The 20,854-nt window shown below is 55.5% G+C and overlaps 10 protein-coding genes across 10 annotated transcripts; 5 read left to right on the top strand and 5 right to left on the bottom strand.

The window, feature by feature from the left end:
* Positions 1-2,909: 2,909 nt before the first annotated feature.
* Positions 2,910-4,743, top strand: PG997_007183 (Ca2+:H+ antiporter; the record flags this gene model as incomplete). Its single annotated transcript, XM_066811498.1, has 2 exons — positions 2,910-4,656; positions 4,712-4,743. The coding sequence occupies 2 exons, from the start codon at positions 2,910-2,912 to the stop codon at positions 4,741-4,743; spliced, it is 1,779 nt and encodes a 592-aa protein (XP_066666840.1).
* A 2,001-nt stretch (positions 4,744-6,744) lies between these two features.
* PG997_007182 (uncharacterized protein) lies at positions 6,745-7,838 on the top strand (the record flags this gene model as incomplete). Its single annotated transcript, XM_066811497.1, is given in 2 exon segments — positions 6,745-7,478; positions 7,493-7,838. The coding sequence occupies 2 exon segments, from the start codon at positions 6,745-6,747 to the stop codon at positions 7,836-7,838; spliced, it is 1,080 nt and encodes a 359-aa protein (XP_066666839.1).
* A 7-nt stretch (positions 7,839-7,845) lies between these two features.
* PG997_007181 (salicylate 1-monooxygenase) lies at positions 7,846-8,058 on the top strand (the record flags this gene model as incomplete). The annotated part of the gene is made up of 1 exon (XM_066811496.1): positions 7,846-8,058. The coding sequence occupies one exon, from the start codon at positions 7,846-7,848 to the stop codon at positions 8,056-8,058; it is 213 nt and encodes a 70-aa protein (XP_066666838.1).
* Positions 8,059-8,151: 93 nt separating this feature from the next.
* PG997_007180 (uncharacterized protein) lies at positions 8,152-9,210 on the bottom strand (the record flags this gene model as incomplete). The annotated part of the gene is made up of 1 exon (XM_066811495.1): positions 8,152-9,210. One exon carries the CDS (start codon positions 9,208-9,210, stop codon positions 8,152-8,154), a length of 1,059 nt encoding a protein of 352 aa, XP_066666837.1.
* A 1,394-nt stretch (positions 9,211-10,604) lies between these two features.
* Positions 10,605-10,894, bottom strand: PG997_007179 (uncharacterized protein; the record flags this gene model as incomplete). The annotated part of the gene is made up of 2 exons (XM_066811494.1): positions 10,605-10,742; positions 10,826-10,894. 2 exons carry the CDS (start codon positions 10,892-10,894, stop codon positions 10,605-10,607), a joined length of 207 nt encoding a protein of 68 aa, XP_066666836.1.
* Positions 10,895-11,472: 578 nt separating this feature from the next.
* On the top strand, positions 11,473-12,550 carry PG997_007178 (phosphoserine aminotransferase; the record flags this gene model as incomplete). The annotated part of the gene is made up of 2 exons (XM_066811493.1): positions 11,473-11,577; positions 11,636-12,550. The coding sequence occupies 2 exons, from the start codon at positions 11,473-11,475 to the stop codon at positions 12,548-12,550; spliced, it is 1,020 nt and encodes a 339-aa protein (XP_066666835.1).
* A 407-nt stretch (positions 12,551-12,957) lies between these two features.
* PG997_007177 (uncharacterized protein) lies at positions 12,958-14,010 on the bottom strand (the record flags this gene model as incomplete). The annotated part of the gene is made up of 1 exon (XM_066811492.1): positions 12,958-14,010. The coding sequence occupies one exon, from the start codon at positions 14,008-14,010 to the stop codon at positions 12,958-12,960; it is 1,053 nt and encodes a 350-aa protein (XP_066666834.1).
* A 638-nt stretch (positions 14,011-14,648) lies between these two features.
* Positions 14,649-15,734, bottom strand: PG997_007176 (ribonuclease H-like protein; the record flags this gene model as incomplete). The annotated part of the gene is made up of 1 exon (XM_066811491.1): positions 14,649-15,734. The coding sequence occupies one exon, from the start codon at positions 15,732-15,734 to the stop codon at positions 14,649-14,651; it is 1,086 nt and encodes a 361-aa protein (XP_066666833.1).
* A 1,694-nt stretch (positions 15,735-17,428) lies between these two features.
* Positions 17,429-19,100, top strand: PG997_007175 (uncharacterized protein; the record flags this gene model as incomplete). The annotated part of the gene is made up of 3 exons (XM_066811490.1): positions 17,429-17,838; positions 17,897-18,086; positions 18,156-19,100. The coding sequence occupies 3 exons, from the start codon at positions 17,429-17,431 to the stop codon at positions 19,098-19,100; spliced, it is 1,545 nt and encodes a 514-aa protein (XP_066666832.1).
* Positions 19,101-19,341: 241 nt separating this feature from the next.
* Positions 19,342-20,297, bottom strand: PG997_007174 (uncharacterized protein; the record flags this gene model as incomplete). Its single annotated transcript, XM_066811489.1, has 3 exons — positions 19,342-19,575; positions 19,633-20,145; positions 20,196-20,297. The coding sequence occupies 3 exons, from the start codon at positions 20,295-20,297 to the stop codon at positions 19,342-19,344; spliced, it is 849 nt and encodes a 282-aa protein (XP_066666831.1).
* Between the last annotated feature and the right edge of the window lie 557 nt (positions 20,298-20,854).

The following is a 20,854-nucleotide window of genomic DNA, read 5'->3' as shown; positions in this document are numbered from 1 at the left end:
TTGCAGTTGTTTTTGTATATCTCGACGAAGGAAATGAATGGATGGGATGTCGTTGGATTTGTCTTGTCGAGACCCTTTCCCCAAGACCAGACCTTCCAAGGCGAAAAAGGCCAAGAAACGACGGTTCCAGTGTTTCTGATCTTGGGAGCGCAGCTGGCCTGACTGGGCAAATGCTTGATGAAACTTGGCAATCGACTGTCAATGTTGATCTCCGGACGGGAGCGCGAGGGACCTTTCCTGGGACTTTGACCATTGGCGAAGCTTAGCACTTTGCAGTCTCACCTTCCAAAGCAAATAATCGTGACCGTTACTGCACTCCCAAACTTGAGTAAGCCGTCACACAGAAGGTTTTTGAGGGCTGATGACTTTCTACGCACCCTACGTCATGACACAGCGAAACTGGGAAGACTGCCGAACCAGGCCAATGGGCTGGGTTGGCAATCTGAGATGCATCGGCTTTCCAGCCTCTCTGTTCTGTTGTCATTGCATAGCCGCTACCAGTACTGGTCTCGGAAAGTCAAGTACGCGAGTTACACTTGGGCTCGTCATCATTTCCGTGGTATGAGACGGACAGGCGACCGACGCATCGCCATTTGATAGCCCAGACTCAAGACTGACGCTCGGGAGGCCGCCCATAGTACTCCGTGCTTGCGACCTAGCATACTTGTAGTAGGGCCATCGTCACCCCACATTCTTGGCTGAGTGCGTCTGTCGGTCAGTCTACTGTCTACCACTCCATCACCTTGCATGTCACCAACACAGCCAATAGTCAGTCAGTTACGTGATGCTCTGGATAGCCTGGCCTGTGTTCTTACAGTTCGTTGCGGTTGCCTGTACAAACTGAATTGGGATGCGCAAACCGTAGTCGGGTTCATGCTTCATCCTGAGTCAGGCAGACCGAGTAATCGACAGACAGACGCCGAAACGCCAAACACCAAACATGATCAGCTCGTGCGGGTGCAGTGCAGCGCTGGAAGGAAATGAGCCAAACGTCCGAAGGCCCAGTTGGATAGCCACGGACCCCAGTCGGAAGCTTCCCAAGTCCCTGGAGATCTCATTACTTGCCCTCTTGGCCTCTTGGCCTCTTGCAGCAGTACTTCGTAGGCGCAGTGACTGACTGGCTGACTGCCAATAGGCCCAATAGCGCCTGCAGTAACCGTAACCTTAGCCTCTGGGATCATCATCTCACGACCAGACTTGGAGGTACTGTACAGCACCACCTGGCCAGACCCTATTACCCGTATGTACATAGCCCAGACCTTGCCCGCCCCCCTGCACGGCTTTTTCCCATAATTGTTTTGCATTCTCCCATCCGCTGCATCAAACCATTGGGATTGCGCCCATAACTTACATACATACTTAGCCAAGCCCATTTCCAGTCTGTTGTCGGGCAGTGGGCTTTCGCTTTCTTCCCTTTCCGATTTCCCATCCTCGTCCAGCTTTTCTTGTCTTGCCCTGTACGCCCGACCGTTTCCGGTCGTCAACGTGCGTCTTGCCAAGCTTAAAAGCCATCTCCCACCAACGGCGCACCTCTGGATATCAACTTCGACATTCTCACGCATCGACCAAAAGTCTAGTCACACTGCCATTACATTACCTTGGACAGATCAGATCTCTTCCAACAGCATTGAACCGACAGACGACCATCTCGACCAGCTACCTCGCACGTTATTAATTTGATTAAGGGAAAAACGATCGCAGCGTTTTGTTAGTTACTTGGCATTCTCGGGTCGCCCTTTGTTCACCACCGATGGTCGATACGCAACATCTACAACTGCAATAATAACGACCAACACCACAATCAACGATATCTCGCATTCTTTAATAATCCAACGATCCATTCGATCATCCGCCCAACATCCAACATGTCTCAACATCCTAATCAGCACTATCGCCATTCGTTGCACAACCTCAAGAACGAGCGTCGTAAGTTCCATTCGTTTCCTTTGATACTGCCTCCTGCTGCTGCTGCTGCCGGATTCGTACGAGAGGGAGTGAACCCGAACACCGAAGTTGAAGAAAGCCAAGCCCCCCGAATGCGATGATGCCCCCTTCTCCCCCGTCCCTTCGCGGTTTAGCGCCTGCAATCTGCAATCAAGACCTGTAACCCAGTAACCCTGTCTTTTTGATTTTGTCCGCTGCGGCCCCCTGCTGTCCCTGCGTTTGCCCCTACATTTGCTGCTGCTATTCCTGCTGCGGCTACGGCTCCACCATCTCCACCCTTCGGTTCATTTGGTCGTCGAACGCCGGCCAAGCAAAGCTGCACCCAGCAGAGAAGATAGGGAGACACGGAGACAGGGCGGCAGGGAGAGACAAGAGAGCGAGCACCCGCAACCAAGCAAAAAGACGAGCAACAAGCAACAGGCATGCAGGCTGCAGCGCTCCTTAGCACCGTCCTTGCCGTCGTCACCGAGTCCCCATCCCCATTACTTGGCGAACCACAACTTTGGCCGTTCCTGTTCCATCGCGCGGATTGCATGGTCAACCCATTGTTATTGTCCTTTGTCATTCCCCCCTGGAATAATGTTTTCCTGCTTGCTTGGTCGCATGTCGTCTTCATCGTCTCCAATGCCACTGCTGTCTTTCCCTTCATATCGACCTCTCTCTTCTGCATCGGCTTCCAGCGCGACAGGACCAGCGTTCCTCGCCAATAACCCAGAGCCGCGAGAGCGCCGACTTGCTGCTACTTGACGGGTCCCCCTGGTCATTTGCACGCAGACAAACAAGCATTCGTCATATCTTCGTATATAAGCAGTACACGAAAACCACAGACCACCTTTCGTTTTTTTTTATTACTATTTGATTCTGTATCCTTTCTTTTAGACTTTTGTGTCTGTCGGTCGCCCTTTATTTCTTGACACTGTGCGCCTTCTCGTGTTTTTATTCCTTCGAGAAGGAGCACAGCCATCATGGCCGAGCACGAGATGCAATCGCTGCAGCGGCGGGGAACCGGAGGATCATTAGCTAACTTGAGCCAAGTCAACCTCATCAGCAGCAAATCCCAGGCACGGAAAGAGGGCAAGGATGGCTGGAACCCCTTCGGCCACATCCACCACGGCTCGCGCAGCCGGACCGTCGGCGACCTCGAAGCCGGCAACAACAACCGCAACTCCATGCTCCTGGCCCACAGCCAGACCGTCCCCGACCGTCTGCCCTCCTCCCACGGGCGCACCGAATCGGCGACCAGCAAGGAGAACGAGGCGCTCGCCACCTCGGAAGGCTCCCAGAGACCCATTGCGCCACACCCCGACGCCGCTACCGATGCAAGCTCCGTGAGGAACAGGAAGTCCAACGGAGTGGGCGCCGACGGCGTGGTCAACGGCAACGAGGTGGACGACTCCAAGAAGAAGAAGCCCAAGAAGGATCATGCGCTCTTCAAGCACGTCGAGCCCAAGGAGCCCTTCACCGTGAGCAACCAGCTGCGACGTACCATCCTGGGCTCCTGGATCAACATTCTGCTCGTCGCCGCGCCCATCGGCATCGCCATGAACTACACGGGCTTCGACGGCAAGATCATCTTCGCCGTCAACTTCATCGCCATCATCCCCCTCGCCAACATGCTCTCCAACGCCACCGAGGAAATCGCCCTGCGCACCGGCGAGACCCTCGGCGGTCTCATCAACGCCACTTTCGGTAACGCCGTCGAGCTCATCGTCGCCGTCATCGCCCTCATCCACAAGGAGTACATCATTGTGCAGACCTCCCTGATCGGCTCCATCCTCTCCAACCTGTTACTCGTCCTCGGCATGTGTTTCTTCTTTGGCGGCATCAACCGACCGAAACAAAGCTTCAACCAGGTCGTCGCCCAGACGGCCGCCAGTCTTCTCGCCCTCGCCGTCGCCAGCAACATCATCCCCACCGTCTTCAAGCAAAACGTCTACGAGAACGAGGTCGACAACCATGCGGTAGACGACAGGCACGTGGCCGCCATCTCGCGCGGTGTGAGCGTCATCCTGCTCTTCGTCTACTGCTGCTACCTCTACTTCCAGCTCAAGACCCACGCCGATGTCTTCAACGAGACCTCGGAGAAGACGGCCACCTACGCTCACTCGTCCAACAACGTCGCCTCCGAGGGCGTCCACGGTACCGTGGCCAGCATCGCCGTTATGGCGGCCACCACCGCCGGTCCTCAAGCGAGTCAGGCCCGTCAGAACGTTTCCCGGGACGGCGAAGAGGAGGAGGACGATGACGACGAAGACCCTCAGCTCCACTTCTGGGTGGCCATTGCCCAGCTCACCATCTCCACCGTCATTATCGCCCTCTGCGCCGAGTTCATGGTCGACGGTATTTCCGCCGTCACCACCGAAGGCGGCCTGAGCGAAGAATTCGTCGGCCTCATCCTTCTTCCCATTGTTGGCAACGCCGCCGAGCACGCCACCGCCGTCACCGTCGCCATCAAGGACAAGATGGATCTGGCCATCGGTGTTGCTGTCGGCTCTTCGATGCAGGTCTCGCTCTTCCTTCTCCCGCTGCTCATCATCATCGGTTGGGGCATGGGCGCCGAGGAGATGACGCTCGCTTTCGACACTTTCCAGATCGTCGTCCTCTTCTTGTCGGTGCTCCTCGTCAACTACCTGATTGGCGACGGCGAGAGCCATTGGCTCGAAGGCGTGCTACTTATTTGTCTCTACATAATAATAGCCGTTTGCGCATGGTGTAAGTTTTAACACGCCCCTCCATTACTCTCTTCTCTTACTGACTTCCTTTTTAGTCTATCCCGCTGCTCCAGGCACAGTAGCATAATAGCTACCAAAAGATACGAAACAGGAAAAATCCTTACATGGCATTCCTTTACAACTAAAATAATTACAAAGCCTCGTCTCCGAGGCCATGAATCCACTTGTACATGTATATCGATCCATCCAGGGCCCCCCATTGCCAACTGTATATACGTCACGCTTCGTTTCATCCTTCTTTCGGTACCCTGTACATCTTTACCCATAGTCCCTGCGCGGGCACACACCGGGCAATTCGCAGCCCTGAGCTCGCACTTCGTTTCTAGCTACCTCGAGTAGTCAGCAGTATTCCACATCAGGTAGTGTCTAATCACTATTGGGATCTCTTTTTCATTTACCTGCAGGGCGTTAGGGGAGTTACAACAAGACGGCTTTATTTACGGACCAAAAGAACCAAAAACTCGAGCTTGGATTGCGAGCGAAAAACTCACCCTTACTTATTTCATATCATGAAGAAGACGGCCGCCTGGCGTTGATCAGATCAGAAGGAGATATACCAGTCATACGCGTAGTGTAGTAGCGCATCCATTGAAGGGGAGAGAGGGATGTCGGTTGATACCCACCACAGCAGCTTGTGGCCTTGTCATCGAGTCTTGAAAATATACGCACCATTAAAAGTTCTTCTGATTGCTATGCAATAGTATGTGCATTGTTTGTTTGTGATCTCGGATAATTTCTGGTTTCATCCACGAACAGCTTCGTCCTGACCAAATCTAGTGAGTGATATCTGCTACACCAGTTTTGGGGATTTCGGAACCTTCTACGGTAGGTGCTCAGGCCGGGTCTGAATTATGGGAACGCATGCTCCTTCTCGACGTGACTCCTCGCAATCCGCTCTCCCGAGATCATCGAGAGGGGAACAAGTAAAACTGCCATGTCTGAGCAAGGCGGCTGGGTAGCTATGGGGGAGTGACACATGAAGAGAAGTGAAGATATTGACCGGCTGCTGGTCTGAGCTGGCCAATGGAATATCAGTACCGAGTCACGGAGCGTTTCGACAGTTATTCCGTTTCGTCCTCTGGGCTTGATGATGGCCCTGGGGATTTGGCGATGGAGTTGGAATGGACGGGCAGTCAGCTGGAAGCAGTAGTTGCTCGAACCATCTTTACTCATGAAGAACCCGGGCCTGTGGGACCGTGGTGACAGACTCTTCATATTGCATCTCAACGTGGGAAAGGGCTCTCGTGAGTGTTTAACGTGACAGATTTATGCTCACGAGTATCGTTTCTATTGTCGGGCAAGTTGACGCCCCTTTAGTAAACTCACGCCGTAGTAATCCTGTAGCTTCGGGAATTTGGGGTGACTGAACAATGACATGGGAACAAAGGGAATGTGTCGAAACCGAACGGTTTCTTGAATGCATCCAATTTACAGAAAATCACATATATCCAAAAACCCCAAGAGTAAGCCTTTTCCACTTGATATTCCTTCCTCTATCCTCGTGGGAGGTCGCTAGCTGCACTGATGCAGGACTCGAGATCCAAGGGAAGTATTTGCCTTGCCGGATTTTGCTGCCGTCTCCCTCTTTTCACTTGTCCACGCAAGAACAAATGCCGCCAATGATAACTGCGGCCATGAGCCCAGACCCTATCATGATTCAGATGAGGAACGTACAGGTGCTTGGGCTTTGGCTTTAGGCCGTTACAAACCCATGCCCAAGTTCCGTGCCGGGCGATGAACTGGTGCCCGCTCTTTGGAAGCCGGACTTTCCGGTCAACACTGCATGTCCGGGTCGCACAGATACTCGGCACCGGACGTAAGTCGAGGCATAGCTGTTGCTGCAGGTGACGTAATCGACGTATAGCTCGGGCTATCGTATCGCCCGAGTGGTGATTTCAGGCTAGTCAGCCACCAGGGGCTGAACTGTCTGGCCAATCAAGCTGACAGATATCAGTGTACTAAAGCAGCCTCATAATGCCTTACTACGTTTCTTTCATACCTATATATTACTGGTGCTCCTAGGTGATTCCGGTCATGATGCGACGAAACCTGTCTTGCTCTGGGCATCATGTTGCAACCAAAGGTCCTCGTCGTTGGCGCCTCCATAGCCGGCCCCATGGCTGCCTACTGGCTTGCCAAAGCAGGGGCTCAAGTCACCGTCGTCGAACGGTTCCCGCACTTGCGGACCAACGGGCAGAACATCGACATCCGCACCGTCGGCGTCACGGTGATGCGGAGGATCCCGGGGATGGAGGAAGCGGTGCGGGCCAAGGTCCTCCCCATGAAGGGCATCGGCTTCGTCGACACCAACGGCCGGCGCTACGGTACCATTTCCGCCACGGGAAACCCTGACCAACAGTCTCTTGTGTCCGAGTACGAGATCCTTCGGGGTGATCTGTCAAAGGTCCTCTTTGACCTGACCAAGGACAACAAACACATCAGCTACGTCTTTGGCGAGCAAGCCGCCTCTATGAAGTGGCATCACGACTCCAAAGGTGGCTCGAATGGGGAACAAATCACAGTGGGGTTCATGAACGGCCATCCCACCACCACCTTTGATCTTGTCGTGGCCTGCGATGGGGCCACGTCTCGGACCCGAGCAATGGGCCTAGGCTGTGGCATTCGCGATTACGTCCAGTCCACGAATGCCTGGGCTGCCTACTACTCCACCCCACCGGGACAGGATCTTCTCAAGGGAGCAAGTGGCGGCATAGGTCACGGATACAACGCCGTCGGCGGGCGAATGCTGGGTATTGATGCCCCCGACGCAGCCACTGGCTCCAACCGCCTTACCTTCATGCAGTTTAACCCCGCAGCGGCGGCGTTCAAGAACAAAAGGCGACACAGCCGTTCCGAGAGGCCGTCCAGAAAGACGACGAAGCCCTCCGCAACTTTGTCTCGGAACAGCTTACTGGTGCGGGATGGATATGTGATGAAGCCGCCGGGCTGATCGCGAACGCGGATGACTTCTACGCCTCTGAATTGGTGCAGGTCAAACTACCAAGTCTGTACAAGGGCCGGTTCGTCCTCGTCGGCGATGCTGGCTATGCTCCGGGACCCACCGGCACGGGCACGAGTCTCGCCATGGCGGGGGCGTACGTGCTAGCCGGCGAGATCCATCGACACCGCGGGGACTTGGGGGGCTGGACTAAAGGGGTATGACGACCGGATGCGGCCCATCGTGGCCGAGTTGCAGAAGATCCCGCCCCTCATCCACAGCTTCCTTGCCCCGCAGACGGCTTGGGGCATCTGGTTGCGCAACAACATCTTTGCTTTCGTTTGCTGGACGGGATTCGTTGACTTTGCCCAGAAATATTTCAGTGCGGCCTTTGCAGAGACTGACAAGACTGGACTGCCTGACTACTTTGGGGATGTACAATAGAGAGGTATTGATGCGTATTTGGCCTTGCAAAATCTAGATCCTGTATCAACAGGCACCCTTATTCCAGAAGCAAAGACTCGCCGTTGCCAATCTCTACGAGGTTGGGCTGCCTCTTGACCACCACCTCCCCCTCTCTCCGGCCAGTCCCTCCTCTTCTGCTAGCCCCCAATCCAAGGTCCTGCGGATGTCCCAAACCCGTAGCATGATCAGCCCCCAGTAACCAAGCACCGCATCCGCCGCCGGAACCCAATACTTGGGACCCTTGTCCTTCAAGGCCCTATCGATCGCCAGCCCGCCCATGACCCCGTATACATTCTGCCATCCCCACGTGAAGCTCTCCTTGAGGGGATGCAACATCGCTAGAACGTCCACCGTCTTGGTGGTATCGCGCAGAAACGCCTGCAGCGCCGGCTGGTCCATCCGTATGCCATGCGGCGCCACCCAGAGCGCTTCGTGGGTTGTTGTTGGTGCTGCTCCGGCAACGTTACCGCCGTTCACACCTCGATGGGACCAAACAAGCACAGTTGCGAAGTTGAGCTCGTGCTCCCCCTTTAGGCGGAACGGGGTCAGCCAGGCGGGTAACGGGCCGCTCGGATGCAAGGCCTGCCAATTCGATCCCTCGTCGCCCATGTCCTTCATGGTGACGATAGTCTGGAAGTAGTCCCATCCCTCCATGATGGCGGCAGCCTCGGGCGCGGCGATGACGGGGATGCGGCGGTCAAACTTGCGCAGCGACGCCTCGTGCATATGGTCAGTGTAATAGAAGCTGACGATGATTGCGTCTACCATCAAATTCTCCTCGCCACCAACTCCCTTGACCAAGCCGGCCTCCGCCGCCTTGCTCTCAATCTCCCGCGCAATCCGCTCGACGTCGTCGCCGCTGTTGACCGTCGACTGTGCTGTCTGACTGACCGAGGCCAACCAGCTGGCGAAGGTGACGGCTGCGCCTGATGTTGCGAACCACGGGTCCCAGACAATGTGGTAGTACGCCTTCTGGGGCTTGGGGTCCGTTCGACTCTTACTAGCCGGGACAGGGAATGCCATGAGCCAGCTGTTGTCGCCGTTCAGCGACGTCAGGATTGGGCGAAGCTCTGATTGCTTGGACTTCTCCATGTGAGCGCTGAGAAGCGCCGAGCGGTTGTTGGTGGCCATCTTGACACCTGTTCTCTAAACTTGAGGCATAGAAAGTGCACAGAAAATGTCAAGGTAAGCTTGAAAGGACGGTAAAGGATGAGATTGTAGCTCACTTTGAGCTCGACGTAAGGGGTATCATGTTGTAACTTACACCGGGGCCGCTGGACCAGAAGCTTAGGATTCACATAGACAAGTACTGCATTGGACTTACGTGGAACCGCAGACCACATACACCATCCATGTGAACAACCATGGTGGAAAACCACTCAACCAACTGCCAACAGGCAACCGCAAGCAGCAACCTGTTGGTGATGCGGCGGGGAATGCGCTATTCTAGCGCACAGTAAGCAACGTCAGCCCCTTACTTGACCCAAGCCCCCTTGTGTCATGCAATGCACCCAATAGTCCCAGCCGAAGTCGCGGATGATGTCTTCCTCGCTTGAGATCCAGACTGGCCGGCATCTCGCAAAATAGGCACGACCTGTGAGATTGGTTTAGGAATAAGAGAGGTTACTCTTCTTCGTAACCCTCTCCTTTCACGAGTTCCGGCCGGTTGGAAGCATCTTGCGTTACTTGCGCATGCCATTCCACGTGTTGTTGACAGAGCAGGAGAAGATGCGTTAATTCCTGATGGATGCCAAGGCTACCGCTGCCACCAACAGTCGTGCCGAGTCTTGAACGTCGGCGACGAACGCTTTTGGATATCGGCAGCATTGGCTCTAGTCTGGCCGTGGTCCTGGGCGCGTACAGACGCACCAAGTTCCAAGCCGACTTAACCGTATTTCCCCTGAAGCGTGTTTCCTGACTGGCCCGTTGATGACGAAGGGCCGGTATTGATGGTCTGGTTTAGTTGACGTGCTGTGTCGCGCAGAGCATCGGCCGGTTTAATCCCACTTGTGAGAATGATGGGGGGGTTCCTTACTGATCAAACCGCTACCTGGAATTGTCAGATACCGGTTGCACACGCATTCCAACGAAACTCGGAGTCGGTTGCCTTGAGAGATTTTTATAGAATAGGCCGAACGGCGTATAAGCATTGCTCCAGCACCAACGACATTGCTGGAATATCACAGCGACCTTCAGTTTGGGTTGGCAGCAGGAAATGACATCGATCAATTCTCGCTTGGGATTCCGGGACAATTGGCCCACTGAGACATGACCTAAAGTGCGGGGAGCGCGGGGCACAGTCCCAAGTAAACGGCCCCTCCCGTTAGCTCTTTCAGCACTCACAGACTCGCAGTGGCCACTGACGCTGCAGCTCCAGAGCTTCCCCAGACTTCCAATTCATTTGTCTTCCGGGCTCTCATTCCAAAAACATCTCCTCCACCCGCTCGCTTGCAAGACATCACCGACAATACGTCCATCCTCCGAATCGCGGACTGCGCCGCCACGTTTAGACACGTCGCCACCGACTATTCGTCAGTTCGCAGCGCAGGGCAGTCACTGCCACCAAAAACGTGCTCCACGACAGTCAAACCCTTGAACATGTCCGCCGCAGTGTCGTCGCCGTAGTCGTCGAACCCCAGCCGTCGCAATCCGAGCCAACCGACCTGTCGAGAATCTCATCGCGTCGCTCCAACGCCCGTCGCTTCCGAACGCCGAAATCCACCTACTCTCTGTCGCCCACACTGACAGAATTGGTCATCTTGAAGAAGTCGTAGTTCTGCGCGCTTGTGATCGAGAAACCCATCACGCCGACCATGATTTTCCCAGGAAGTCGGCAGGCAGTACAGACGAGAGATTCGAATCCAACATGATGAAGACGCCCAGCTCTAGGCTGCTGAAGAAGAGGTTATGCAAGACACCCCCAACGATCGAGTCGGACTTGACCCGTCGCTGTTGATGCTGTGATGTGTGGGAAATGGGTAGATGTAGCCTGGGCACCACACCGGCGATATGCTGCCGCGTGTCGCTCGAGAAAAAGCCCGAACATGCCGTAGCCGCACTCCTGCTCGACCTCGTTGCAGGCTTTGAACCATGTGCAGAGGTAACGTCCCTAGAGATAGCTGGCACAAGATAATGCACCGCTCTCCCGCAGGAGTCGGCGAGTGTTTCTGGCTCCCGCCAATGAAATGTTAGCGGGGTTGATGGTGACAGCTCTATTGCATTCCTGTCAGCGCCTACATGAGGGGGTTGATGCGAGCTGAAATAAGCAAACCCCAAGCCAAATGTTTTCGTAGCATCGCCATTCGAAGATTCACAAGGCGCGAGTCATTCCAGTTTCGCCGCGCGATTCACTCCTGCTTTTCCTTCTTCCTGAAACGAGTTCACTTCTTCATCATGGTCGTAGTTGCGGTTGCTGGAGGACTCGGTGATCTTGGGCATCTCATCACCAACGCCCTGCTCGACACCGGCAAGCACGAGGTCTATGTCATGTCAAGAAAGGTCAGATATTGGCTGGGCTAGCTCTACAGTATTGCTGTATTGACTGAGATACTTTCAGAGAATTGACGATGAGGCTGGACGCACATCGCCTGTGACTGGCGAGCGCTACTTTCCTGTCATCCAAACCGACTACTCGTCCGAAGACAAACTCACGGCCCATCTCACAGAGCACAATATCCAGGTCGTCATCTGCGCCTTCATCATGGACAACGACTCGGTGTCCGACGCACAGCTGCGGCTGATCCGTGCCGCCGAGAGGTCTTGGTGCGTCCGTCGCTTCATCCCCACTGAGTTCAACGTCGAGTACGACGCCGGCGACGACACCCTGCCCTACCCCAAGAAGCGGTTCCATATGCTGGCCCGGCGGGAACTGGAGGAGAAGACGCGCACGCTCGAGTACGCGTACGTCTACCCGGGCATGTTCATGGACTACTTCGGCCTACCGCGGGTCGCGAGCGTGTTGCGCCCGCTTTGCTTCTTCGTCGACCCGGCACATGGGCAGGCCGTCCTACCCACCGGCGGCGGGGAAGCCAAGATGAGCATGACGACCACCACCGACTTCGCGCGTTACCTGGCGCTGGCGCTTGACCTGGAGTCGTGGCCCCGCGTCCTGTCTACTGTCACCAGCACCGTCACTCTAAATGAGCTCGTCAGACTGATTGAGAAGAGTCTGGGCCGTCCGCTCAATGTGCGCTACCAGCCCGTCGAGGCTCTCTTGCAGCATACAGGTTTTGATCTCCCCGCCAACCTGGAGATCGCAGCAGAACGCTGGACTGAGAGGGGTGGACTGGATCAGCTCCGCGCCTTGATCGCAGATCTCGAGGCAAGCGTCGTATTGGGCGCGTATGATTTGACCCAGCTGACCGGGCATCTGGACCTGGCCAAGGCGTTTGAAACCACAGGTCCGGCGCCGAAACGTATCGAAGACCTGGTCGAAGAAGCTTGGGGCTCAAAGTTTCTAAAGAGTCCATAATGGTCGCCACGAGTACATGGTCTTGCAAAGACATCTGGTCTCGGAGTACCGTAACAATGCCTGGGTCAGTAGCTCACATGGTGTGGCAGTGCTAGATCTGGCGTTTCAGAGCACGAGTGAGGATGTTTATCGACTTCTGGTGCAGACGACCTCGGCTGGGCTGGTCCTTCAAGTCGCTTGTTTACACGGTGCACCCTTGGGGGCGAAGAAGAGTATAGGACAAATAAGATTAAGATAAACAACTAAACAAATAAACAAAACTATACGCAGTGGTGGATATACCTTACTCACGTGGGTAACTCCAAGGACGACGGCTGGGAACCTACCTTGCTCCGGATCCGTTTACACCATCGTCTCCCTCAGTTTCCCAGAACACACACCGAGACTTTAATAACACCCATCCGGCATCACCTCTTCCTCCGAGATTTCCCCGAGCTCTCACCCTCGTCATCCGGCATGAGCTCCTCGGTGGAAGCAACCGTTTCATGCGCCGCGTCCCAATACCATTTTCGTTCTGCCTGACGCTTCTTTTGAAGCTCACGGATCTTCTTTTTCAGGTCGTCGGCCAGGGTCCGGCGTTTCCTCCTTTTAATCTCAAAGACTCCAATGGCCATCGAGGCGGCGGCGCCTCGGCGCTTACATGCCCTGTCGAGCCTCCCTAGTTCAATGTCGGAACCCTCCGGCGCATCGTGGATGTACTCCCGAAGCTCGCGGACGGTGTACCGGCGCTCGAAGTTCTCGTACCGGAGTTCGTCGACCTCGTCCTGCAGCGCCTCAATTTCGAGCTCCTGCTCGGTCAAGCGGGCTTCGATTCGGGCAATGTACACATCCGTGGCGGAGGGAGCTCCCCGACCTTTGGCTGCCACGCGGGGCAGCTGTTTCTTGTGGCAGGTTACCCGCTTCCCACGGGTCTCACTGTGGTTCGTCGCGACCCCTTCCTCATCTTCGCTGGCCTGATCCGCTGAATCTGTTGCTTGCTCCGAAGCTGGCTGTTCCTGCTCCTGCTGCAACTCGAACATGCGACGCTCTTCCTCCGATAGGTCGTCATAGTCGACTACACGGGATGTTGTCGCAGGGCCCTGTGCTGTCCCACCGATTTCGACTCTGCCGTTCTCGATTATTGCATATGCATCAGATCCAGCCATTGACCAGCCCTCTGGCGTACTGCACATTTCCATTGCAGGTTCAGTCGTGTCTTGGTCCTGGGGTACCATTTGAATCTCAACTTCGAACTCGCCAGGTGTATCGAGGGAAGCCAATGTCGCAGCGTACTCAGTCAACGGCCTCTTCGGGGCTCTTTCGTCCTCCTCTGCCTCCTCGTCCTCCCGACTTCGCTTTCGCTCGTGTTGCTGTCCCTGCGCACGGCTGGAGCTGGAGCTGGAGCTGGAGCGTCTGCATTCCACAACAGCGCGGTCGGGGCGCTCGTCTCCACTAGAGCTGCTGATGCTTCTGGGAGCCATTATATCTGGTTTAGCTGAAGGATTTGTTGAGATGGTCAATATAGTCGAGATGGTTGAGCTTGTAATATTATGCAATTTGCACGCGCCAAAGCTCTCTATATATGCTGTGCCGTCCTCTCTATATCTCTACCATTGTTACTCCATCAGATGTCTCATCCTTTGTTGGGCAGTTCCTTCAGGGATTGTTCATCGCCAGAGAAAGATGGCCTGCTAATGAAGTAGAGTACGGCTGCTTACCCTTTGTGACATTGTCTTGTTACAATTCGATTGTGGAAAGGCCATTGAGTCACTGACAATAAAAGGCCAAGACAAAGACACCGGCATATTCAACTGCCATCGGCAGACCGCGAGCATCGATAAGACCTACTTACTACAGATATTTGACCACTGCCAGCGCCTCGAGACCCTGGCGTCTCATGACCGAGTGGCATCACTGAGACATGCATTTGTGGCAATGGCCCTTGACACAGCGAAGCTTCTCTACTTCACAGTCCCGAAAAGACACCTCAAATGGTAACAATTGCAAAAACTAGTACGAGAGCATGGTCTTGGCGGGCCGGGGCGGCAATCTGAGGAAAAGTGCGGACTGCCACTCGTCGACGAGGCCCATTCGCCGGAGTGCGTCGGTACCTTACATCTTAATCAGACCAGTCGGGCGATGACTTAGGCCACATGTCCCAATCCACGACATCCCTGAATCTCAGAACCTCAACCTCATCATCATTACCACCATAGCCCCCTGGGGGTGACTTGGTCCTCTGCTTGCCGGCCCGTCTCCGAGCTCTTCCCCTGTTCCTCTTCTGCCCCTGCGCGCTGATGGAACGAGCTCGATTGGCCCAGAAGGCCAGGCCTACAGGCTGGCGCAAACACCATAGAACCAGTTCTCGAGTGGCCAAGGCGTCTTCTAAGTCGTCGTGGACACCAGTCCGCGATGTGGCCCCCTGGCGGATCGCAAGTCCAAGGTTGTCCTTACAGAGCGCAGCGAGGCCCCAGCGGCGGGGCTGGCTCGCGCCCTTTCCAAACACGGCGTCGGCTGTCAGGATGGACGAGTCCACGACCCTCCGATGCGCGACGTGAAGCGCGTTCAGGTCGTGTGCCAGTGCGTGTCCGATGAGAAGCGTGTCTTCGCCCACGTGCTTCCATAACTCGGCTCGCGCCCCTTGTGGCCCGTCCAGGGTCTGACCGTTGGCACGAGCCACGGCCATGGCTGTCGGGGTAATGCCGTGGATGCTGCTTTTCCACTGCACAATCGGCAATGGGGGCTTGACCAGTGACTTGACCAAAACTTCGCCGGTCAAGAAGTCCAGGGCGCAGATGCTGATCAGCTCACGATCACATTCTTTTGTAGCAGCCATTTCGCAGTCCAAAACTACTGCGAGCCGGGCTGTCGGCGACTTCGGAGCAAGGAAAAACTGTCCTTTCGAACCATTGCCGAGCTCGTCTTCTATCTGTAGGCGGTACCTCTCCGACTCCAGCCGATCTTGCGAATGGCATGACTCTAGAAGGAGTGGGTAGATGGTCCGGTCTGCTGAAAGGTCTTGCGAGTATTGGTGACCTCTGTAGACGTTTGAACCGGTAGAATCATGCTGCAAGGTGGTGGCTCCAATTTCCTGCTTCGGGTTGTGTCCCGTCGAGGATGAGTGCTGGGCAAGGTGTTGGGATCTCTTAAAACGTTTGAGGCATTGGCAACACTGGTATGACTTCTCAGTTGTTTCTGTCGCCATTGTAAGCCTCTGGCCCGGTATTCACGAGGTTGACAATCGAAGATGATGAGGAAAGGGGGGAAGACAGACTGATTAGGGGCTGGGAGCAGCACAAACGGCGGCGGACGAAATCCGATTGCGCTCGCTACCCCGCACATCATGCATGTCGGAGGCCTGAGGCAGTGTTTGCTTTCAACGAGTGTTACACAGCAGAGAGTGTTAGATGATTCATAAAGTGTTATCTAAAGGAAGGAAAGAAAAGAACAAAAGAGAAAGACATGACGGTGCTAATAAATACACAAATGGGATATCTAGCGTAGCGCGCTAGGCGCGTCAAGGGGCTGACCCCTGTCTCTATCCCACTTCGACAACGAGCCAGCTGAATTTCATGTCCGAGGCCCATGCATATCAACCAGCGTTATATTTCGTCTCGGATTCTCGAAGCGGCTGGTCAGCTGTAGATCTCGTCAGCATCACCGGTCCCTTCCGTGTTGCTGTCGAAATAGAGTCAAAGTTCGTGCAGAATATCGAGGGTCCGTCATCGAAAGACTTATTTCAGACGGATCGGACTCCACGCGGGAGGAGTACTACATAACCAAAGCTGGCCTGGCCATCACCGACTTGAACCGTGCTTGGGTTCAAGCTTTAGGTTCATCGACTCAAAGCTGCGATCTCGGAAGTGCCTATCATGCTCCCATCGGTGGTGCTTGAAAGCTATCTTACCTGACGGTGATGGTGTATGAAGGACTGCGCCTCATGCGCATCTCACCCGATAAATCGTATCGCTACGGCGAAGTAGTCATCCCGCGCGGTGTGCCCATGTGCATTACGGTGATAGATTTCCTCGAGGACCCAAGTGTCGTTTCTGATCCGGGGTCCTCCATACCCGAGCGCTGGGTGTCTCTCGAGAGCCCCGCCGCAAGCAAGTGTCGCCCCAACCTGGTCACCTTTGGAGGGGCGGCTGGATATGGGCATGGACATGGTTCGAACTGAGCGTGCCTCACCAATGCGGCTGCCATACGGAGGCTTGGTTCCCGGCTGCAGTTGATAGATGTAGACAGTGAGAGGGATTTAGCGTTGACGGAGGCTGCGTTTACATGCCCTGGCAAGCCCATAGTCAAGGGATTCCGAGTGGCATTGAGGGAACAAGAGTCGAAGGCGTAGTAGCAGCGTCGCTTTGGAATAGTTCCCATTGCACCCCTAACTGCGTGATCACCTTGAATACATCAGTGACTCATGGGTGCTGACTCTAGGTTGGTTTCTTCGATGGCTACTCCCTTACATGGACCGTCCCCGTTGAAATGAGTAATGTCGATCAAGCCTTTTTGGCCTCAGGAACTGTCTACAACTATCATAGAGACCCCAAGTTCTGGAATTGAAAGTGATTCGTTGCAGTTTTCGATAAATATCTTGAGTTACAAGTGGTGGTGATATGCGCGTTTTCAAATTCCGTGCCAAGAATCACGCCATCCCAGCACGAAATCACCTCCAACCAACCGTAGCCGGGATTGGACGAATGCGCAGTGGTATCTGCCAGCAATGCGGGTTCTCTCAATCGAAAGGAGTAATAAAAGTCGGAACCATGTCCGATCAAATCAAGATAATGCAGAAACACGTACAACTGCCGGAGATAGATATCAACCATGATGCCGTCCTTTTTCACTTCGTGATGTGCCACTTGGGTTCGAACAGAGTTGGGAGTCAAAGTCGAAGCAATGGAAAGAACCAAATCGTCGCCAGCGCCGTCGGCATCCCCGTCAAAGCCAGTGACACCACCCGCCAATGACGCTTCACTGCAGGAGCAACATCGAGGCCTGGCTCGATTCGTGCCTTACTTCCGAAACCCCGACAACGTCCTCCGTGCCAAGCTGGATCTGCTTTTGCTGCCCTGGATGTTCATCGCCGGTATCATGAAGGAGATGGACCAAAGCGCCACGACGCAAGCCTACGTGTCGGGCATGCGCGAGGACCTGGGACTGTTGGGCAACGAGCTCAACTGGTTTCAGACCTACTTCAGCATTGCCTACGCCATCTTCATCGTGCCGTCCCAGATGATGCAGACCAAGCTGCGGCCCTCCCTGTGGCTGCCCTTTGCGGAGATCACCTGGGGACTCTTGACCATGTTGTGAGTGGGATTACTGAATGCACAGCGGGCCGCAGCTAACTGTACTCTCTCAAACCAGCACATACAAGGCCAAGACTGCGCAGACCATCTACGTCTTGCGATTCTTCTTAGGCATCATGTCGGCTACATCTTGGCCGGGTATCACGTCTCTCATCCTGACCTGGTACATGCCGGCAGAGCTCGCACTGCGGCTGGCCATCTTCCAAGTGTCGGATGTAGCCGGCGCCATGTTCTTGGGTGTTGTGCAAGTAAGTCGGCTTGTCTTGCAAAGAGAGCAGGGGCCGAAAGTAGTATACTGACAGCATTGTCTTCCACAGGCTCAGCTCTACGTCCACATGAACGGCGTGCATGGTCTAGCAGGCTGGCAATGGCTCTTCATCATATCGGGAGCCATCACGGTATTCTTGGGACTCTTGGGTCTGCTGATCGTGCCCGACTCGCCCGCCAACACGCGAGCCATCTGGCTGACAGCCACTGAAAAGCGCATCTCCCGCGAACGCATGGAGCGGCACAACATTCAACCGGCCCGTCTCATCCCCTGGCGGGTGTTGCGGGCCAAACTAGTGCTCCTGCTGCGGCACCCGCTGACCTGGATGTTCTTGGCCGTCTTCGCGCAGAACGCGTGGGCAGGCCGGGCCAACTCGTACATCTTGCTCTATCTCAAGGGCGTCACGGATGCGTCGACAGGCCGCCCGCTGTACACGACGTACCAGGTCAACCTGATCCCGCTGGGTGGCTACGCTCTGCAGATCGTCACCAACGTGGGCATCAACGCGCTTGGCGACTACAAGGGCTGGCGATGGCAGATCTGCGTTGTCTCGGGTCTCGTGCACATTGTTGCCTGCGCCATTCTGGCCTCCTGGCCCACGAGCCACGGCGTCATCATGTTCGCATACTTCCTGACTTACGCCACCAGTGCCGGTGGGCCAGCCATTATTGCGTGGCTCGCCGAGCTTCTACGCGCCGAGCCCGAAGCCCGCTCCATCATTGTTGGGTTGACCGTCACCGTCGTCTACGTAGGGCACGCGACGATTCCGCTAGGCGTGTGGAAGGTCACCGACAGCCCGCAGTACCCAATCGGATTTCCGCTGGCGGCGGCGTTTTCAGCCTGCTCCATTTCTATCGTCTTGCTGATGCGCTTCTGGTTCGTGAGGAAGTTTCCCGAGTTTCCTCGAGTCGGCTACGGGGCGGGCGAAGAGGGCGTGTCAGATGGCCCGTACACTGATGATGCTGAGGGGGTGATCGTATCAAAGAAAGCTTAGGGTTCCTCACACAAAGGCTCCTGAGCAGTTAATTCAGTGCGTACATGGCGGGTGACCATTGGGATTGGTTCAGTAGAACTCTAAAGAGCAGAATTGAAACATGGACTACTAAATACAACAGCCTGATAATCCATCATCGGCGGGTTTGAAGGATCATGTACAAGTCGATGGCAGACCAGATTATTCGAGAGGCCGCGAAGCTTGAGAGCTGACGAGAATGACTGACCCTCATGTCCAAGTATTACAGACTCCCCAGCCCATCGCTCTCCACCTCGGTCCAGTTGGCGGCCTGGGCACCCCCGGCAGTAAAGAACAAGCTGGCCGTCGCGTTCTTCTGGAGCACCCACTGCAGCCACTGCACGGCCGCCACCCCGAAAACGCCACCGTTGGGCTGCCTGTAGGTGCCGGAGTGGCCGACGTTGAAGTTGCCGATCCACTTGGGCACGCCAGTCAGAGCATGATAGTCCCGCTCGCCCTGTGTGAGTCAGTTAGTCAGGCGGCTTATGGAGACCCGAGAGGAAAGGTGACGTACATTTGCATACGCAATGTCGGTGGGACCACCCAGGAAGTAGAACGTAGGCTTGTGCACCTGGGAGATGGTGGAAGGGTCCTCGCTGGTCGTGCCGTCTGGAAGGTTCGAGCTGGCGTTGCCACCAGGCAGGAAGCCGGAGTTGAAGATGCCCAGGTAGCTCACGTACGGGTTGTCACGCTGGAGGTAGGTCTCGAGACCGCCGCAGCTCTGTCCGGCCGCAGCCATGCGCGAGGCGTCTACAGCGGCATAGCGCCCCGGCTTTCCGGCGCGGGCACTAACCCACGCGCTGGCGTCTCGCTGGTACTGCGAGTTGGTCTTGCCGGTGCCGTTGGGCGGGCCGTTGGCCACGACCAGGAAGCCGTGCGACGCAATCTCGGTCAGGAACGGCTCGAACCTGGTGCCGTTGTTCTCGCATCCGCCCTCGCCAAACAAGACGACCGGAAGTTGACTATCGGTCGGCGCCGTTGGCATGTAGAACGTGAAGTTGGGCAGGCTGGATTCCGTGAACCATGACTATTCACCTGTCAGTATGTGGGTGTATCGGCACGGGACGATTCTCGCACAGCTGGGTAAGGTCCTGTTCCTGCGCTCTTGTCAGACAAGGCCAGCGGACTCGCCGACGAGCAGGCGAAAAGGGAGACGGCGGCGAGAATGGACTTGATCATGATGGCGATGCTTAGTGAGTTATGGGAGGTGTGTTGTCATTCAGTATCCCGAGCGGACGGCCGGTATTTATACACGATGGGCAAGGTCGCAGACGACTCACCAGGTGACTGGAAAAACATTCAGCCCTCGAGGCCATACGCATTCGTGTCCTGCAGATTCGTCATCTCGAGTTGCCGGCTGGACCTTGTTGGCAAGCAACGATTAGTGGACATTTTCAGGGGCCGCGACTCGTGAAGCTACATTTCCGGTGGGGGACCATCGCCCCGCATCGGATCGGCAATCTGCATCGGAGATTCGATCTTGTTTTATTGTATCGTCTGCCCGCCATTCCCCCGCCGTTCTCCGAGAACGAGCGCCCGTTGGGCGTGGGGTGAGGCCCGCGCACGGGCCGGTTCCCGTACGACGAGTTCCCGTACGACGAGCGCGCGGATTGGCTGCGCGCGCGCGCCCCCCACTTAGGGTAATTTAGGGTAGAGTTGGGGTTATCGGCGTTACGCCGTACGACGCAGGGGATTTCGCGCGAACGACGCGTACGATGTATACGAAACACTCGATT

The sequence above is a fragment of the Apiospora hydei genome (assembly GCF_038363865.1).
Source record: "Apiospora hydei strain CBS 114990 chromosome Unknown utg000006l_segment0_segment0, whole genome shotgun sequence".
Taxonomy (NCBI): Eukaryota; Fungi; Ascomycota; class Sordariomycetes; order Amphisphaeriales; family Apiosporaceae; genus Apiospora; species Apiospora hydei.
Note: the sequence above shows the minus strand (reverse complement) of the source record. Positions and strands in the feature narration are given on the sequence as shown.